General features: G+C 32.0%; 1 protein-coding gene, 1 long non-coding RNA gene and 1 pseudogene across 2 annotated transcripts; all 3 read right to left on the bottom strand.

Annotated features, from left to right (window-relative positions):
* The window catches only part of LOC111399812, a 55698-nt pseudogene extending 54220 nt beyond the window's left edge, over positions 1-1478 (bottom strand).
* Positions 1479-9982: 8504 nt separating this feature from the next.
* On the bottom strand, positions 9983-11913 carry LOC111399394 (bark storage protein A-like). The gene is made up of 5 exons (XM_023026675.1): positions 11596-11913; positions 10927-10994; positions 10690-10845; positions 10252-10503; positions 9983-10127 (listed from the first exon to the last, which is right to left on the bottom strand). Exons 1-5 carry the CDS (start codon positions 11825-11827, stop codon positions 10041-10043), a joined length of 795 nt encoding a protein of 264 aa, XP_022882443.1. The 5' UTR covers positions 11828-11913; the 3' UTR covers positions 9983-10040.
* A 5057-nt stretch (positions 11914-16970) lies between these two features.
* On the bottom strand, positions 16971-17325 carry LOC111400022. The gene is made up of 3 exons (XR_002703817.1): positions 17297-17325; positions 17102-17197; positions 16971-17009 (listed from the first exon to the last, which is right to left on the bottom strand). It is a non-coding gene; the product is annotated as an uncharacterized LOC111400022 (long non-coding RNA).
* Between the last annotated feature and the right edge of the window lie 402 nt (positions 17326-17727).

Genomic DNA, 17727 nt, shown 5'->3' with positions numbered 1-17727 from the left:
TGGTTCTTAATATAATACTCACAAATCTATTGACTTTCATTCTCTCTCTTTTCAGTACTTTTTTTTTTTTCATTTGATTTATTGGTTATTGTTACCTGCCAATTCCAGACGACTGAATGAGCCCAAAAATTAAGGATAGTAACATCTCCTATTTGAATTTCAGGATTTGCATTTCCTGCTAATCCAAAGTGAAGTACTCCTTCAATCTTGAATAAACTTAGCAGCAACTGTGTTGCTATTCTTGTTTTAAGCTATAAAATAATAATTTAAATTAATTATGGTGTACCTCTAAAAAAGGAAAGGAATAAATAAATCGATGTATTTTCATTATGAAAATGAACAAGGAAATCCCCCCAATGGTCACTGAATTTTGCAGAAAATCTTCTAGGAGGTCACCGAACTTCAATACGTCCCTAAAATAGTCACTGAACTTTGACGAAGTCTCCCAAGAGGTCACCGAATTTCAAAACGTCCCTAAATGGTCACTGAACTTTATCGAAATCCCCCAAAGAGGTCATTCAATGTTGCAAATTGGGACCACATACACAACCAATTTAGTGACCTCCCAGGGACTTTTTACAAAGTTCAGTGCCCATTCAAGGACGTTTTGAAGTTCGATGACCTCTTGGGAGACTTTGAAAAAGTTCAAGGACGTATTAAAGTTCGATGACCTCCAAGAGGATTTTCTACAAAGTTCAGTGACCATTGGGGGGATTTCCTCGAAAATGAACATACCATGCTGAGTCCAGACATGACAACAACTTTTCGACTTTCAACTATTCCAATTCGAAACCTTCTTCCTGCTTAAATGCAGAAAATCAAGAAAATATGAATAAGATTTTGGAATATTTTAACTAGAGATTATGCTATTTCATTGTTGTCTCCTTGAAGATTTGGTAGAATCAAACATATTTTAAGAAGATGACAACAATAATGATAACTAAGCATTGCATTTCGTCATTATATTATCACTTTGCGAGTAAATTTCAGTGAGTGCTAAATGGAATTTACTATATTTTTTCTTAATGATGTATCTACTCGAATACCTAAAGGATTTAGAGGTTTAAACTAACTATTATAGTTACCATGTTAAGTTCGATCTACCTATGTCTTCTTCTGTTAACGTGTCCTTTTTAAAACACTTCACTATTATAAACAAAAATCTCTTTACGTACAAGCAAAATATATTCCAACTGCCTCTAAATATTTTTAAGAAAGACATAGACTGATAGAGTAATAGACAAAATTTAAATGACACTATATAGAAATATTAGACAAAATAAAAGAGTAATGGACGATTATAACTTTTTTTTTATAGCTTATGGTATCGAATACTTCATCTTCCACATAGTCAAAGTAACCAATTAATCAAATTTTAAGTAAATAATTGTATAACCTGCAAAATCCAAGTAGGGAAGCGTGGGATCAGGTGCAAGAGAAATTGCACCATCTGCCACAAGATGATTTTTAATACTCATAATCATCATCATAACCCACCCCAAAGAAAAAATTCTCACAACTATACTCATCTTTTCTTCTTCAAACTCAAACTACTGAAACTTCTCAAGAAACGAAATAGAATATGAATATTGGAAAAATACACACGTTTTTAAAGTAGTTTTAGTTTATGAGAAGTGATTGGATGATATTCCAACTTTGATCCAATAGTTCACCATTCCTGCAAGTACAATTTGTTTTTAGCAATCAATTTGTAAAAAAAATTTATAAATTCAGTCAACTACAATTTGTTTTTAGCAACCAATTTATAGAACGCTTATGAATTCAGTCAACTCAAATATTAATTTTTACTTGGTTTACTATCCACAAATTTTATACGATCCACTAATATTAATATTTATAAATCACTTATAAATTTGACAAACAAAGGCTATGCTATTTAGTTACTTTTCAACTCAAATAATTTCGTACATGCTTTTGAACTAGAGTAATGCATTAAGTAAAGATATCATCTTTTCCTAATGCATTATTAGAATCTAACAAAGTTATAATATTGCCAACTGATTATGTAAACATTGGTCAACTAAACACGTTCGAGGCGGATAAATTCAAATTGGGTACAGATCTTGTCATTAATCAATCCACATGTACAAGTAGATCGTGCCATACTTGCACCACAGTCATCCAATTGTATCTTTCTCTTAAGTCTCTGTACTCCATTTCAGACTCAACATGTGGATCGTCCATGCATGCTTAGCCTTTGGCTTATCTGCTAAAAGGTTAATGCTTTGAAAAAAAAAAAAATTTTGAATAATAATTTAAGCTGATCAAACATTTTTTTTCCTTAATATTCTGTAGGATCAATTAATATCCACTTAATTTCAATACATTTCGTAATATCTGGTGGCTGAGGCATCGTATCAAGTCCGAACTTGACACTGACCTAGGAGTGCAGTCACTTTTAACTCGCATATCTTTTCTATACCTTCTGTGGAAAATTAATTGATTCACTACAACAAAATTGTGATTTCGTAAAAAGTTTTTTTATGACATGAGAAAAGTTGTTGAAGTAAGTGATTTGGTGTGACACATTTTTAAAATTTGTCGCTAAGATTGTGGTGAAAGAAATAAGAATCAAAAAATATAAGACAAATTAAAGTTGTCGTGAAATGTGAGAAGTCGCGACAAACAATAAAGACAGTCACCAAAAACACGATGGAAGTAACAGGCCAAAATATTTTTTGGTGGGAAACTGATAGCGACAAGCTTTTATTTCTTGAAACAAAGCATTGGTGATGTAATAGAGTCTACTTTTTGCGACAAGGAATATTTGTTGCTAAAAATTTTATAGATGAAGAAAAATATTGTTACAAAAAAATTATTGTTTGCAAAGAACAAGAAATGTTGCCATATGTCTTCAACAACGTTTGCAAGTTGCCCACTATAAGAAATTTATAATTTCCCTACAAAATCTTGGGAGACAAATTGAGATTTGTGGGTGAAATTCACTTTTTCCTACAAAAAATAAAAAAAATTAATAAAAAAAGGTTTTGTGGGGCTATGATTTATTTCAAAATTTTTAATTGTGAGAAAGCTTGTGCCAACAAAAAATTATATTTTTGCTTTACAAAAAAATTGACGGGCAAGATATATCTTTTTGTCAAATTGTTATCAATTTAGGGGAATATTGTGAAATGCAAATTGGTATATTCGGTTGCTATTAATTCGTTTATTGGGCTGCTGTCAATTTATTTATTGGGTTGTAGGGGAATATCATAGATCTACAATAAAATTAAGGTTCAAATTCGATTGAATGTTATGGGTTCAAAATTATCATTATGTTTTGTTGTGTGTTTTTTTTTCTGTTGATGATCTTGCAGTAGAAATAAATTTAAATGTCTATTAATTTTTCGCATTTGTACTTTGTTTTAAATTTGTAGTCACAGACATCTTATAGGAATTGAACCTAGATGTTTTGCATCATCTATCTTGTTAATATGAGATATTTGACATATTTTTCCTCTAGCTAATATTTCACTGCTTTTTATACATTCATCTTTAACTAAAGTTGTCAAACTTGTCTTTACAAGATACCTCATTTAACCAAATAATAGTGTGTGGTTGAGCTGAAAGTATATCTTGAAGTCAAGAAGGTTATTTCATTATCTTGTAAATTATTTGTTATTTCTTCAGTCTTTGGAGTTTTATTTTCTTCTTTTTAGGTTTGGCGAACCGTACTAAGTAATCCGATCATGAAACTATTAGCATATATTTTATTGGTATTTGTTTTGGTTTTGGAGGTAACGAAGTTTGTAATTAATACTTTCATTTATATCTGTTTGGTTGACAATGATGAGTTTTTTTGTACCATGAAATCATTTAAATTTTAATAATTGTACATTGAAGCATTCTTTTTGTAAAGTCATGGTCTATTTTTAATAAAGTAGGTTACATTTTGCTAAATAAATTTAATTACAAGCACTGCTTATCACATAAATAAATACTATTGTCACAAAATAATTTACGCAATAATTTTATACGTCATAAAATAAAATACGTGACATATAAATAATTACAAAACAAATTAGGCAACAATGATGCATCGTTGCACCAATGATGACATGAAAAACTCTTTGTGTTGCGAAATAAATTTAATTACAAACATAACTTGTTAACATTAAATTCTACTACAAATGTTGAATATATTTAAATATATTATCCAACACATCAAACGCATTGTAAATTATATTTGTAACAAATATTTTTCTTGCAAAAACTTTATTGCAACAATCACAATAAACTGACTTGTTTCCATTTTAATATTTCGCGACAAATATGCATTGCAACGAAACTGTGGTGACAAATATCTTGCTGCTATTTCGTACTTTTCGTGTCAAACAAATAGTATTGCAAGTTTATTAATGTGACAAATGAGTGAAAGATGTTGCAAAGCACATTCCGTGACTTAAATACCTCTACAATGCCTGCTACAAACATCTTGTTGTTGGTAATTTGTTTTTGCAACAAAATATCAATTTTTGCGACAACATTTTTTTGTCGCAAAATCAGTGTTTTTTTTTTTTTTTTTGTAGTGATTATAAATCTTGATAAAAGTTGATAAATTTTTTTGTTGAAGAGTTGATAAAATCTGCAAGTTCCATAAAATGTGTGTTTGAAAATAAAATTGTGAAATAATAAATTTTAAAATTGAAGCCAAACAAGGACTAAATTTACGATCTTAATTCTCAAAATTCTTGTCTGCAGGTAACACAATGAATTATTAATTGACTATTTAACTGTAAAAATAAACTTATGGTCAAATCTCGTAAAATATAAATATCAAGTTTGTCTCCATGACAGTATGCTGTTCCAACATATTAGTGACAAATACATCTGTATTATTAAAGAAACTTCAATAGGGCGGTCGCATCGCCACTCAGGTTGAGCCACCTCGGCGGGTGGCTCCCCACACACCACCGAGGTGTGTGGGTCACCCGCCGAGATGGCATCTCAGCATTGGGCGAGTGCACCACTGAAGATTCTCTCCTGTATTACTATTGGAGATGGTACAATAAAGTTGAAAACCCCACTAAAAGTACAAGTTAAAAACCTGTGGTTGTCTACATAAACACCTAAACTTATCTGATCATGTCTGATTGGATTATGTTTTTCTACTTTAATAAAAAATGTTGGACTGTTTTTGCTTATTGTTTCAAACAAATAAAATTCATGTTTACGGTATTTAAAATATAATTAAATAGTTAGAATGAAGTCTTGATTGAAGAAACCTCAAAATTAACAATTATTTTCTGGATAATGAACAGTGAATATTTCAATCTCTGAACTGAATCCATTTGCAATTGAAGGGAGTTTTTTGTTATCAAAATATGGTTTATATTCAGTATTCTTGAGGTAAACCTATCAAATTGCCTGATCTCCTTTTATATATTATCAAAGGGACGTGCTTGGGTAGAAACCCCACAGTAGGTGGGAGGGTCCCATTTTTTTGTGCACGACCCCCCCTGTTTGTGGGGTTTTTGTCAGGGGGGCGGTCAGCCCCCTTTTTCCCAAGCATTTCTCATTATAAAAAGTTATGTGATATGTTACTGAAATTGAGATGCAATAATGTTGTGAAGAATGGACCGCCCCCCTGTTTCCCAAGCATTTCCCATTATAAAAAGTTATGTGATATGTTACTGAAATTAAGATGTAATAATGTCGTGAAAAATGGTCAAAAAGTTGTAGAGTCAATTATCTGTCAAAGTTATATCAACCCTACTAATAGAACAAAGTGTCAAGCTTATGTGATTGGATTCACGGATAAGGAGCAATTCATGTTTAAGTAGGGAGTCCAAGCTGGCATTAAGGCACATCTCACTGGCTTTATTTTTATTTATTTTGTTGCTCTAAATGCTTTTTAGTTATGGTCATATAGTAGGTTCTGTTTGATCTTTTAACTAGGATTTCAATTGTTAGTTCTTTGATGGAATAGAAATTGAGGACTCTGGATGTCCGACAATGCAGGAGTGCTATCGATTGCAAACTTTGAAAAAAGGAAAAGGTCAAATTTGGTGCTTTTTATTTTTAAGGGGTAGAATTTTGGTGTCACGTCAACTAATATTATGGAACGATGTAGAGAATATTAGATATAAAATAATATATTATTGGGATGGTTATCAATTCAAAATTTCAAAGTTTACAAAACAAGGTTCGACCCAATTAGTATCTAGAGAGGGGTGACAATATATAATATGAGAAATTAAAAATTAATTAATAATAACTTGCAATAGTCATAAATCATTAAGGTCTAGATAACTTAAAATAAATTTACACCCTAGCAATCAATCAAGCATAAATATAAAAGCTGAAAAGTAAATACCACCAGGGGGGCGCGGGGGACACTTTGGACACACGTGCCAATTATTAATCCAATTGAAAATATTGAATTTATCGAATTAATCTAGACAAATCTAAATTTTAGTATACCTTAACCCCCAACCTGTAATCACTAAAGAAATCGTCAATTACGTGCTCAAACACCGTTTTAGAAACTTTGGACTTCTTTTCCGCTCGTGAATCACAAAGAATGAACTCATTCTTCACTAACCAAAATTCTAGTCACCTCTCAAAATATTCAGAGCTATAAAGGTTATTTGATAGATCACTAAAACAAAATGGCCTTTTGCAACACATAAAAGGCAACATTTGTTATTTGAGTATTGCTAAATGAATCTATAGCAACATTCTAATAAGTGAATGTTGCCATTGATAAAAATAATTGAGATTTGACAGCATTTTTTTAAATGTATGTTGCTAATGTCACCTTTTTACAATGTTGCCAAAAGAAAAACCTTTCACTACATTTGGTAAGCGTTATTAATATGAAATAGACTAGCTTTTTGTTACGTTTATTAACCGTTGTTTATATTGTTCAATAGACTAATTTTTTGCAACACTTATTAAATGTTGTTAATCTGATTATATAGTTTTTAGGCCCAAACCACAATTCACGTGCTCTAACCCAATTCATTGTGGCCCATTAGAATAGTTTATCCAATCCACAATCCCTACAAAGCTTTCGCATCTCACAATCTCGACAGGTGATTAACACAGAAGTTGTGTCTCCTCAAGCTATAGAGGGAAAATATTTTCACGAGGTAAGAACTATAGAGCATATGAAATTTTGATGTAGAAAATTTAGTGAAGGGATTTAAAAAGGTAAACAAATAGGAGCTGGATCGGGTGACCAAAAAAAAATACCAAATGCTTTTTGGATTACATCAATGGGTAGGGATTCTTAGTTTCATCTTGATAGTTGCATTTAGCTCCCAAGTGACATCTGTTGATGTATCTTCATTTTGTGATTAGTCAATCTATCTTTACTAGCACCACAATTCACCATGAGTCCTATTTAAAAATGAAGTAGATGATAAAAGAACATCATAATCGAATCAAGGCACCAAAATATTATGCAAGAACTCAACGAGTCACATTAACTCAGCAAAATTCAAGAGTGGGTCAAGAAATCGGTAAGAATTGGAGTGGGTTAACTCACCAGTAACTAAGAACAAGTTAAAGAAATCATCACAACTCAGCAGTGAATTACCAAGTATTGCCAGAAACCAGTGTGAAAAGCACAAATTCCACTAGATCAAAATCGAGTTATAAGTTTTTTAGGAAAGAATATAAAAAAACCTCAAAACTTCCCAGAAACATTGAAGATCTTTACAAATCTAACCCATAAATACAAAGGTTTGAAAGAGATTTAACCACAAGTTGAATCGAAGGTAGATCAAATTAATTGTTTTCACAAAAAAATCTAGATTGAACGATTTTTCAAAAAATAATCACTTTCAAAAAGCTAGGGTTTCATTAAAAACAAGCAGGACCTCGCTTTAATAATGCTGTGGTTCTGATACCACTTGTTGGTTCCCAAATCATTTATTTAACAAAATCATTTATTTAACAAAGTAATCTCAGAAAGTAAAATTAAAGAATGCTAAAAATCGTACATCGAGGAATTTTCACCCACTAATGGGTCTAGATGTTCAACGCTCTAAATTTAACTCAGACGCTGAGTATCTATGTAGTAGATATTACCCCGAATCACTAAAATCAAGCCAATATCAGTTTGTACAAATATATGATTTCTTCAAGTTTTCTCTCTCGTCCCACATAGAATGTTTATCATAGTAAACCACTCTCCAATCTCACAAATATATGCTCAGTACATCAAGAAATTTACTCAAGATTGAAGAGAATGAAAAATAGATCTGAGAGAAAACAAAAAGAGATTATCTGGTCCACAAAACAATAGACCCAACGCCCATAAACCACGACGTGTATGGTCATATTGCACCAAACCAGAAGCCAAAAACTGCATTTCATCAAACAGGCTTCCACAAGAGTTGGTCAAATCCGATCAAAAGTCAAGAATTTAGTGAGCCATTAGCATTTCAAAAAACCACTCATTCAAATGAGTTAACAAATAAATTCAATTATTTTTTCACTTATTTTCATATATTTATAAATTAAATTGTTTCTAAATTCTTCCATAACGGAGGTTAAATGTAATCACGAGATTTGTAATTGCCTAATGGTATTTTTTTTCGATTATTCACTATATTTTCAAAGTTTTGTTTTGTTATTATAGCAATTACGTTAAGCTCCTGTTTGATTTTTATCTTTTAAAATCAATTTTCTTCAAAATTATTTTGAACAACACATTCTCCGAATGAAATAATTTGCACAAGAGCCTATAATTTTTCTTCACTTTTTAACTACACATTTTTTGAAATATAATTTTTTCACTAAATCGATTATCAAAGAATCAAAATCAAACTAGGGCTTAACGTCGTTCCCCTTCCGTTAATTTTAATCGTTTAAAAAATTGATATTTCCGCCTAATTTTATATTATAATTGTTATTTTTCACATTAGAAGGGGATAGAATTCATTGGAGGAAATATTGCTAAAAATACAGTAACTATTTAGAAAAAATTAAAGTCCGATAACTATTACAAAAGAAGGTTGAAATTTAATAGACCAATGAGATTTTTAATCCCTTCTAAGTTGCTTGAGTTTTTTTTTTTTTTTTAATCCAAAATTTTAAAAAATTCTAGATAATATTTTTAAAACTCAAAAAAGGGTTTTCTACTTTCTCTTAGTTTTTTTAGTAAAATGCTGGAAACTTTGTATTTCTATATTGGAACGTTTCGGTTAGGAGTCGCACATAGTTGTGAACTATTTAGTGAAGTTCAACAAGAATTTAAGTAGGCTTTGACTAAAATTAACGGAATTGTAATCTTTAACCATCAAGTCATAAAAAACTATCAAATAATTGAGTCCGAATTAGAGTTAAATATCATTTTTAAAAGTTAATATTGTATTTATTTATACAAATTATAATTCTTTATCACTTAAATAAAAAAGGTAAAATAATTCAATTCTTTATTCTTTTAATTGTTTACATTTGTATTTCCTCAACTAATTCCTGGTGCGTTTTGGATTGAATCTATACTTCATTGATCTTTTAAAGAAAAATTCAAATTAAAGACAAATTCATTGGTTGTCTATCAACATATTCCATTAAAGATAAAAAATGTAATGCAATCAAAATACTAGCAGCACTGTTAATAGAGTCGAATACATCGACTAGATTTTATATAATAACGAACTTAAAGTGCATACAACATTGGCTAACAGCCTTATTGAGTCAAGTCGAGTTCAATCGACTGACAACACTAGAATATACACAAACCATTAGCTGGCAAACTTCACTCAGCCGCATCAAGGGTTAGCTTTTCCTCCGATGCCAAAGAAATAAACTTAAGCACAACCTTGACTGTATTTTGAACAATTAGTGGAGAGATGGTAGATTCGTCAACAAAAGAAGTGCCACCAGGTATATTGGAAATTGCCCTAATTGCTATAAAAGGCGTCCTTTGTTGGTGACATACAAGGGCTACTGCAACACTTTCCATGTCGATTGGAGTTGCCTCGAACTTAGAATTCAAGAATTCTCGATAGGCAGCATTGTCTACAAACACATTAACATTCACGCCTCTTCGCACTCTAACTACCTTAGTTAGAGTGCAAAGAGGCGTGAATGTTAATGTGTTTGGTTCCAAATAAACACACAATAGAATTGCACCTTTCGAGGACAATATCCTGTACAGACAAGGAATTAAAAACTAAATTAAAGTAAACAAAATGTTTCGATCTTCTGGGCTAAGCATATTCATGGTTAGTGTGTAAGTTCTTTAAGATTAAGACAAGATAGTAGAAAATTAATCTCAAGATTCTTTGCAAGTGAAAAGTAGCGTTCCGCAATAGGAACCCAAAAGGCATGCTGTCTAATCTCAGATTTTCCATCAGCGTGAAATATCTCTTCCGGTTGATACCACACTCTGTTGAGAAGGTTGTCTGAAGAATTCACACTTACTTCGCCAACTTCATAATCGGCGAACCTAAGATAACCGTATTTTCTTGTGTAGTCTCCATCGGATTCAAATGCAAGTTCATCATCACGTCCATCTCCAAACCTCTGATCATAAAAATGTGCAAAGTCATTAAAGCTTTTTTTGACAGTTTTCATGACGCTTAAATCAATGGGTTTTACACGTTACTGAATGATAAGGTTCACGTAATGAGATAACTGTTAGAAAATATGCTTATTTTAAGCAAATGAAGAAGATTATTGTTGATTGAGCAAATACATAATTATGGTTACCTGCCAATTCCAGAGGCCAGTATGAGCCCAATAGTTTGGGATTGTAACATCTCCTATTTGACTTTCATGATTTGCACTTCCCGCTAATCCAAAGTGAAGTACTCCTTGGATCCTGAACATACTTAGCAGCAGCTGTGTTGCTACTCCTGAATTAAGCTGTAAAATAATAATTTAAATTAATTATGTTGTTACCTATAAAAACCTAAAGGAATAAGTAAATCATTGTACTTTCATTACCATGCTGACTCCGGACATGACAACGACAACTTTTCGATTTTCCAGCGTTCCAATTCGAAACCTTCTTCCTGTTTACATGCCGAAATGAAGAAAATAAAAATAAGAGTTTGAAATATTGTAACTGGAGATTATGCTGTTTTCTTGTTATCTCCTTGAAAACATTTTTTAAGCAGATTGACAACAAAAACAACAACAATAATAGGTCACATATTTTGAGTTGTATTGACATTAAATTAAAGTGTACCACAGTTATTTCATTGACAATAAGTGAGAGTACAGTTACTATTAATGGAATTTACAATTTTATTTTTTTTAAAAATACGTAAGAATTAGATGTTGAAAATAAATATAATATGTCATGTTAAGTTCGATCTTCCCCTTCCTCTTTTAACATGTCCAGTTTAAATCACTACATTATTATAAACAAAAATCTCTTTAGGTAGACGCAAAACATATGCCAACCACTGAAATGTTGTTAAAAAAGCGTAGACTGAGAGAGTAATAGACAATATCTAAACAACTTTGTGCTGAAATATTAGACAAAAGTAATGAGTAATAGACAAGATTATAACTTCTTCTTTTTTTTAATAGCGTTTGATACCGAATAATTCATCTTCCACATAATAAGAGTAAGCAATAAATTAAATTTGAAGTAAATTATTGTCTAACCTGCATGATCCAAGTGGGGAATCGTGTCATGAGGAAGAAAATTTGAAGACTGGAGAAGAGGGTTCATCTCAAAACTGTTGGGCACTACAATACCCAAGTAAGGACCGTCTTTGTTTATTTTAGAGATCTTTTCCTGCAAATCATTAGGAATTGCTCCATCTGCTACATTTGTGATACTCATAATCATCATCATAGCCCATCCCAACGACAGAATTCTCACAACTATAGACATCTTTTCTTCTTCAAACTCAAGCTACTGAAACTTCTCAAGAAATGTAGAATATATAGAATGCGTGAATACATGCACGTGCTTTAAATGGTTTCAGATGATAAGAATTGTATGGCTGATATTTAGGCCCCGTTTGTTTCCCAATAATGTAAAAATGAGAATGAAAAATATAGCTGTTACGGGCTCCACACAAGAGATAGAAATTCAAATATGGTGGCTTGATGTGATGGATAACAGTCATATTTTTCATTTTGATGACCAAATAATGGGAAAACAAACAGGGGCTTAAAGTTGAAAATAGTACATTGTTCCTGCATGTACGATTCTATACAATTTGAGTTTAGTAATCAATTTACAAAACATTTATAACAATCATGCTATATGTACCATGTTTGTTGACAATGTTGGTTGACAACATTCTACTTGATATCATCATATTCAACCATGTTTGTACTCTCAACGTTATTCGTTTTATAAGTTCAATCAAGTACAATTTGTTTTTAGCAATTATTACGCCTCTTTCAACGAGACTCCAAGCATGACCACACAACAGGCACATAACAAACTAATCTAGACCCGCATTGAACATCATTCTGCACGGATGACAATGGTCGAACCCAGAGCCGGTCCTGTGATTCTCGGGGCCTAAGGCGAAGCCTAGAAATTAGCCCCCCGACGAAATCAACGTAAATGCAAACTTCAATAATATATTATGCGACCCATTACTAACTTGAAAAACTAACATTAAAATAACAACCAAATATATTATAGAAAATATTTATATTATAAACTATGAAAACCAACAATATTTGAAACAATTAGTTAAATACTATTCGTCTTGCTGTTTTAAAGGCAAAAACATCAATTAAATCTGAATAATTTAGCTGCTTAACCATTTCTTTCTTTATTGATAACATGGTCAACCCGTTTAATCTTTCTTGTGACATAGTTGATCGGAGATAGGTTTTAATCAACTTCAATTTCGAGAAATTTCTTTCCGCAGATACAATTGTAATCGGTACGGTTAACAAAATTTTGTAAGCAACATAAGCATTTGAAAAACAAACATTCAATGTCTTCAAATATTGTAGCACTTCAATTACTCTTGTTGCTTCACTTGGTATATAACACATCAAGATTTGTAACTCTGAACATAAATCATCTCCACTGATATCCGAACGCCCATCATGTTGAAGATATTTCTCAAGATTCATACAAGAGTTCAACAAATTTAAAAAAGTTGCACCCCTTAACCTTTTCAAATTAAACAAAAATCCAAATGTGTCATCATATTGTTTGAACTGTTCAAATCGGATCCTCAGAGAAGATAGAGTTTGATCAATTATAAAAACAAAGTACTCAACTCTAAAAGATTCTTTTGCTGATTGCTTTACCTCATCACTACTGCTTTCATCAAATTATTTTTTTCTTCGAACTATACGTTTTTCTGTAAATACAGCTTCAATTCTCATTTCACTTGCCTTTTTTGTTGCTTCATCCTTGGCAATAGCAAATCCAATTTCTCTATATTCTTCAAGCAATGAAATAACCCCTTGCAAGAGGTTGATAGCATGATCAATATCCATGGATTCGGTTTGAAGAAATTTACTCACAATATTGATGGCATGCAACAACCTGTACCAGATTATCATGCCAAGTAAAAACTCAAAATTTTGAAATTCATGTATTGCTAACGACTCGGCTTCACTTTTCACTTTAGGATCTTCATTACTTTCTGCTAAATCAAGTAATGCATCTCTTATCTGTGCAGTTTGCTCCATTATAGACTTCACACTCTCAACATGACTTTCCCAACGTGTTTGTGACAATGACTTCACTGTCAACCCTTGTACATTATCTTTGAAAATTTTTCATCGTTTGGTAGAGGAGGAAAACAATGTGTAGATGCGTTGTATCACTCCGAAGAAAGATATAGCTTTGGAACAACAATTTACCATATCACATAATGCTAGATTTAGACTATGAGCGCCACATAGAGTATAGAAAGCTCGGGGATTCATTTCATGGACTCTTCTTTGCACACCTTTGTGCTTCCCACTCATGTTAGATATATTGGCATACCCTGGCCTCTAATATCATCAATATCGAGATCAAGTTTTATCAAAGCCTTTTGAAGCTCGGTTGCAAGTCCAAGTCCTGTTGTGTCATCTACCTTCAAAAATTCTAGCAAATGTTCTTCAACTGTAGGTAAGTTGCCGGATCATCTACAAATCGTACAATTAAAGATATTTGCTCCTCGTCACTTGCATCTGGAGTACAATCAAGTATAACTAAGAAATATTTTGTATGTTTAACTTTCTTAACAATTAAATTTCTCACCTCATTAGCCAACAACTATATCAACTCATTTTGAATTTTTTTACCAAGATACGTTTATTGAATCTCTCTTGCTTTAGCCCGCCGAAGGTATTCTTACATTACTGAATCAAATTCGCTAACCATTTTCACCATTTATAAAAATAGGTCGTTGTTTTCAACATGTAGCCTCTCATCATCTCCTCGAAATGGCAAGGTATTTTTCGCAAGTCTTTTTACAATAGCGATTATCCTTGTTAATACATGTCTCCAATGTTCTCTTTCAACATCAATCAACAATTCGATGCTTTTATCAATTGTAGTTTTTGTTCGAAGCCTATTTTCCAATTCAATCCAGCTAGTCATGCACCGTAAATGCTCCTGATTTCTTTTATGACTTTTAATAGACCGATGCAAATTATGCCAATCATGCCAATCTTTGAATCTATCATTAACTAGTTGCCCAACTTTGGTCACACTTATTGGTGTTTTAAATAGCTTGCGACAAAAGCAGAAGATCCTATCAATAGACATCGAATATACTAGCCATCTTCTATCAACTGTTTGCCCATTTGGTAGCAATCGCTTATATTGTGAAGAATTGAAATGTCTATTCGTATAGTCTTTCAGAAATGAGATGTCATCAACTCTTTTGGACCCCTTTTAACTAAGTAATCCCTTGTTTTTTGATCAATGATTTTCCAATTCTCGGGATCATCCAAATTTAGAGAAAAACAACCCTCTTCTTCTTTATCATTTTCTTCATTATTAGAGGCGGGCTTCATCACTTTTTCTTCCTTATCATCTACTTTGTTAACATTGGCAGGTTGACTCACTTCTTCATCCTTATCATCTACTTCATTAACATGGGCATGTTGAATCTCTACTTCATCATCATTCAACACATTAACATTGTTGCTTTTGAAGTATTTGTTAATATCCCCTGCTTGACTTTGAATTAATGCATTTTCATTTCGTTTCCTTTTCCTCTTTTGAGCACAAGGCATAGTGTAGGAGTGTATATCTAATGTCCAATGCTTAACCTAAAAAATAATTACAAAATATCTCAATCATCTCACAATTATAGTTTCCAATATAGTTACTACATGTGCCTGTGCAATTGTTCATCCTACAATAAGTAATCATATAAGCCGACCAGACTGTAATTATATAAGCCAGCAAGGCAGCAAACATTTCCAATCTCCAACATAGCTACTTAGGGCAAGCCGTTGCTTACCTGATAAGTGGAATTTTGATGAAAATTTTGGAATTACGCCTTTGAGAAAGATCCTTTTTTTTTGAACTGGTGGTAAACTTATCGCAATTTGAAGAAATTTTTGGATTGTGTCAACAATGCTATAACATAGCAAAAAGAAACATGTAACGAAATAACAAGTAGTTATAAAACTTAATAAAATAAGTAATTGTACTTTTCCTAAACATGCTCTAAAACTTAATAAAATATGTAGTTATACTTTCTTGCACATAATTATATAGAATATAGTCAAAATCTTTTTTGGGATATCTATTATCTACTAGTCGCTACACACGTTCAATCAATTCTTCATAGATATTAACAAAATGTTGTAGTTAAACAAGTAATAATAAACACAACAGATAACAAAGTAATATTGTCAAATTGAAGTGCTTTAATTGTTCTTAAATTGAATTTCAGTGACCTAATTGTAGTTGAAAGTGAAATTAACCTAAGTTGACATGGAAGGCCACATCAGTAGAAATTAGCTTTAACGTCCATGCCATCAATTTCTGTAACTTTGTCTAACGTTGCACAATGGAGTGACCTAATTACTATTAAATCGAACTTCATTGACGTAATTGCTAGCAATTGAATTTCAGTGATCGAAAGTTTAATGACTGTGGTGCAATTAACTTCTTAATATTACGTACCAAATATATCTTAATTTTACTAGAGCGGCAATAGAGAGTATAAATTAGCCAAAATATCATTGCTTGTGCTTAGGATTGACCTAAATTTGATTTATAAATCGTGAAACACGAAGCATCAAGCATGTGATTCAGATTCAGAGATTCTGGCTAGGGATACAAATTGCAACCCGGTTTGGTTATATTTATGGCCATCTAGGAGATTATTACACTGCATTTCCACTTTGCTTAACGAAAAAAAAAAATTTATCATTACCTTTACCATTTCTAATTGGGTCTCCAAAATATTTTATTAGGAATTTGCCAACGGCGAAACGCACAAAATATCGGTTGGTCTTTGACCGATTAATATAGCTTATTTAATTTCCACTTTGTTTCCCTAGCTGACTAGGTATCACAGTACATGATAACATCTTCAATTTAAATTTTGTGCAGGACAAAAACAAGCACCCTGCTAACCTAAGTTACCCAAGAAAATGAGAAGGAAAATAAAAATTCTCTCCACCCCCACTCCCACTCTACAACACCATAACAAGAAAAACTTAATTATACTTTATTAACTAGAAGATATTGAATGCATTTCACTTTCTGATTACTATCAATTAATGTCCATAACTCGGGTCATGTCCAGAATACTCTCAAATTCACGATCTTTTCACGTTTACATTGAAATCAAACAATTCCATCAAATCTTTAAGCCATTTTCACCCAAATAGTGAATAGAAGATATGAAGTAGAATGAATTTTATGAGAACCCAATTGAGTAAATTGTAAACATACATCAAATCAAACCGAAACACATTAAATTGATTTAAGAATTGAAAGTCCATACCTTTGTTGCATACAACAGCAGCCAGCAATTAGAACCCTCTACAATTCCATTTCTCTACAACAGAAATAGTAGCTTCAGGAATAGATGCAGAGAGAACAATCTGATTGTCCACTATTGTGGCTTCAACCACACCTGCATCAACGATTCAAGAAGCATTAATAAAAATATAGTGATTACCAATTTAAGTTAATAAATCAATGATTAAAAATGTATTAAGAAATTACCATTGGTGTCAGCAACTATGTTTCCCAGGTCACCCGCATGGCGAACTTCATCCTCAGGAGCTCCATGTGTCAAACCATTTGGATTAAAATGTGCTCCTATTACACCATCATTAATATTTAATAATCTAAAGAAAATGCCATTAACTAATTCTTGTGAACAAATATATAATCTCAAACATGAAATTGAGTCTAAACCTGTTGAGATACACCCATTTTTTGTGTTATCAAACTCATGCTACAAAACCCAAAGAATATGTTAATAAGATTCGCATTTTCGAACTTGGTTTTTATTTTTCCTCATGATATAGGAAACAAGAAAACCTAAGCCTTTAGAATATTTAGAATTAATAACACTCATAATACTCACTAGATAAAAAAAAAAAAAAAGAAAAGGAAATCAACCTTAAGGGCATCAACTGTGGAGACCGGAGACGAAGTCGTGGTCGTGGAGAGTCGGAGCAACGAAGGCGACACAACATGCGCCAGGTTGAGCAGCGTATACGTATTTGATTTTTCAGATTTTGGGTAAATGGATTGTTTTGGATATTGGATTTGGATTATGGATATATATAAGTTGGGTTGGGATTTAAGGATAAATGGATTGTTGGATAATTAGTTTTGTATTG

The sequence above is a fragment of the Olea europaea genome, chromosome 9 (genome assembly GCF_002742605.1).
Source record: "Olea europaea var. sylvestris chromosome 9, O_europaea_v1, whole genome shotgun sequence".
In the NCBI taxonomy this organism is placed as follows: domain Eukaryota; kingdom Viridiplantae; phylum Streptophyta; class Magnoliopsida; order Lamiales; family Oleaceae; genus Olea; species Olea europaea.
The sequence above is the reverse complement of the archived record's forward strand: the minus strand, read 5'-3'. Positions and strand labels throughout refer to the sequence as shown.

Coding starts and splice junctions, on each gene's coding strand:
- LOC111399394 (XM_023026675.1), bottom strand. CDS start 11,827: ATGTCTATAGTTGTGAGAATTCTGTCGTTGGGATGGGCTATGATGATG. Junction 10,995..11,595: donor TCCCCACTTGGATCATGCAG/GTTAGACAATAA, acceptor GCATGTAAACAG/GAAGAAGGTTTCGAATTGGA. Junction 10,504..10,689: donor CTGGCCTCTGGAATTGGCAG/GTAACCATAATT, acceptor TTTTATGATCAG/AGGTTTGGAGATGGACGTGA.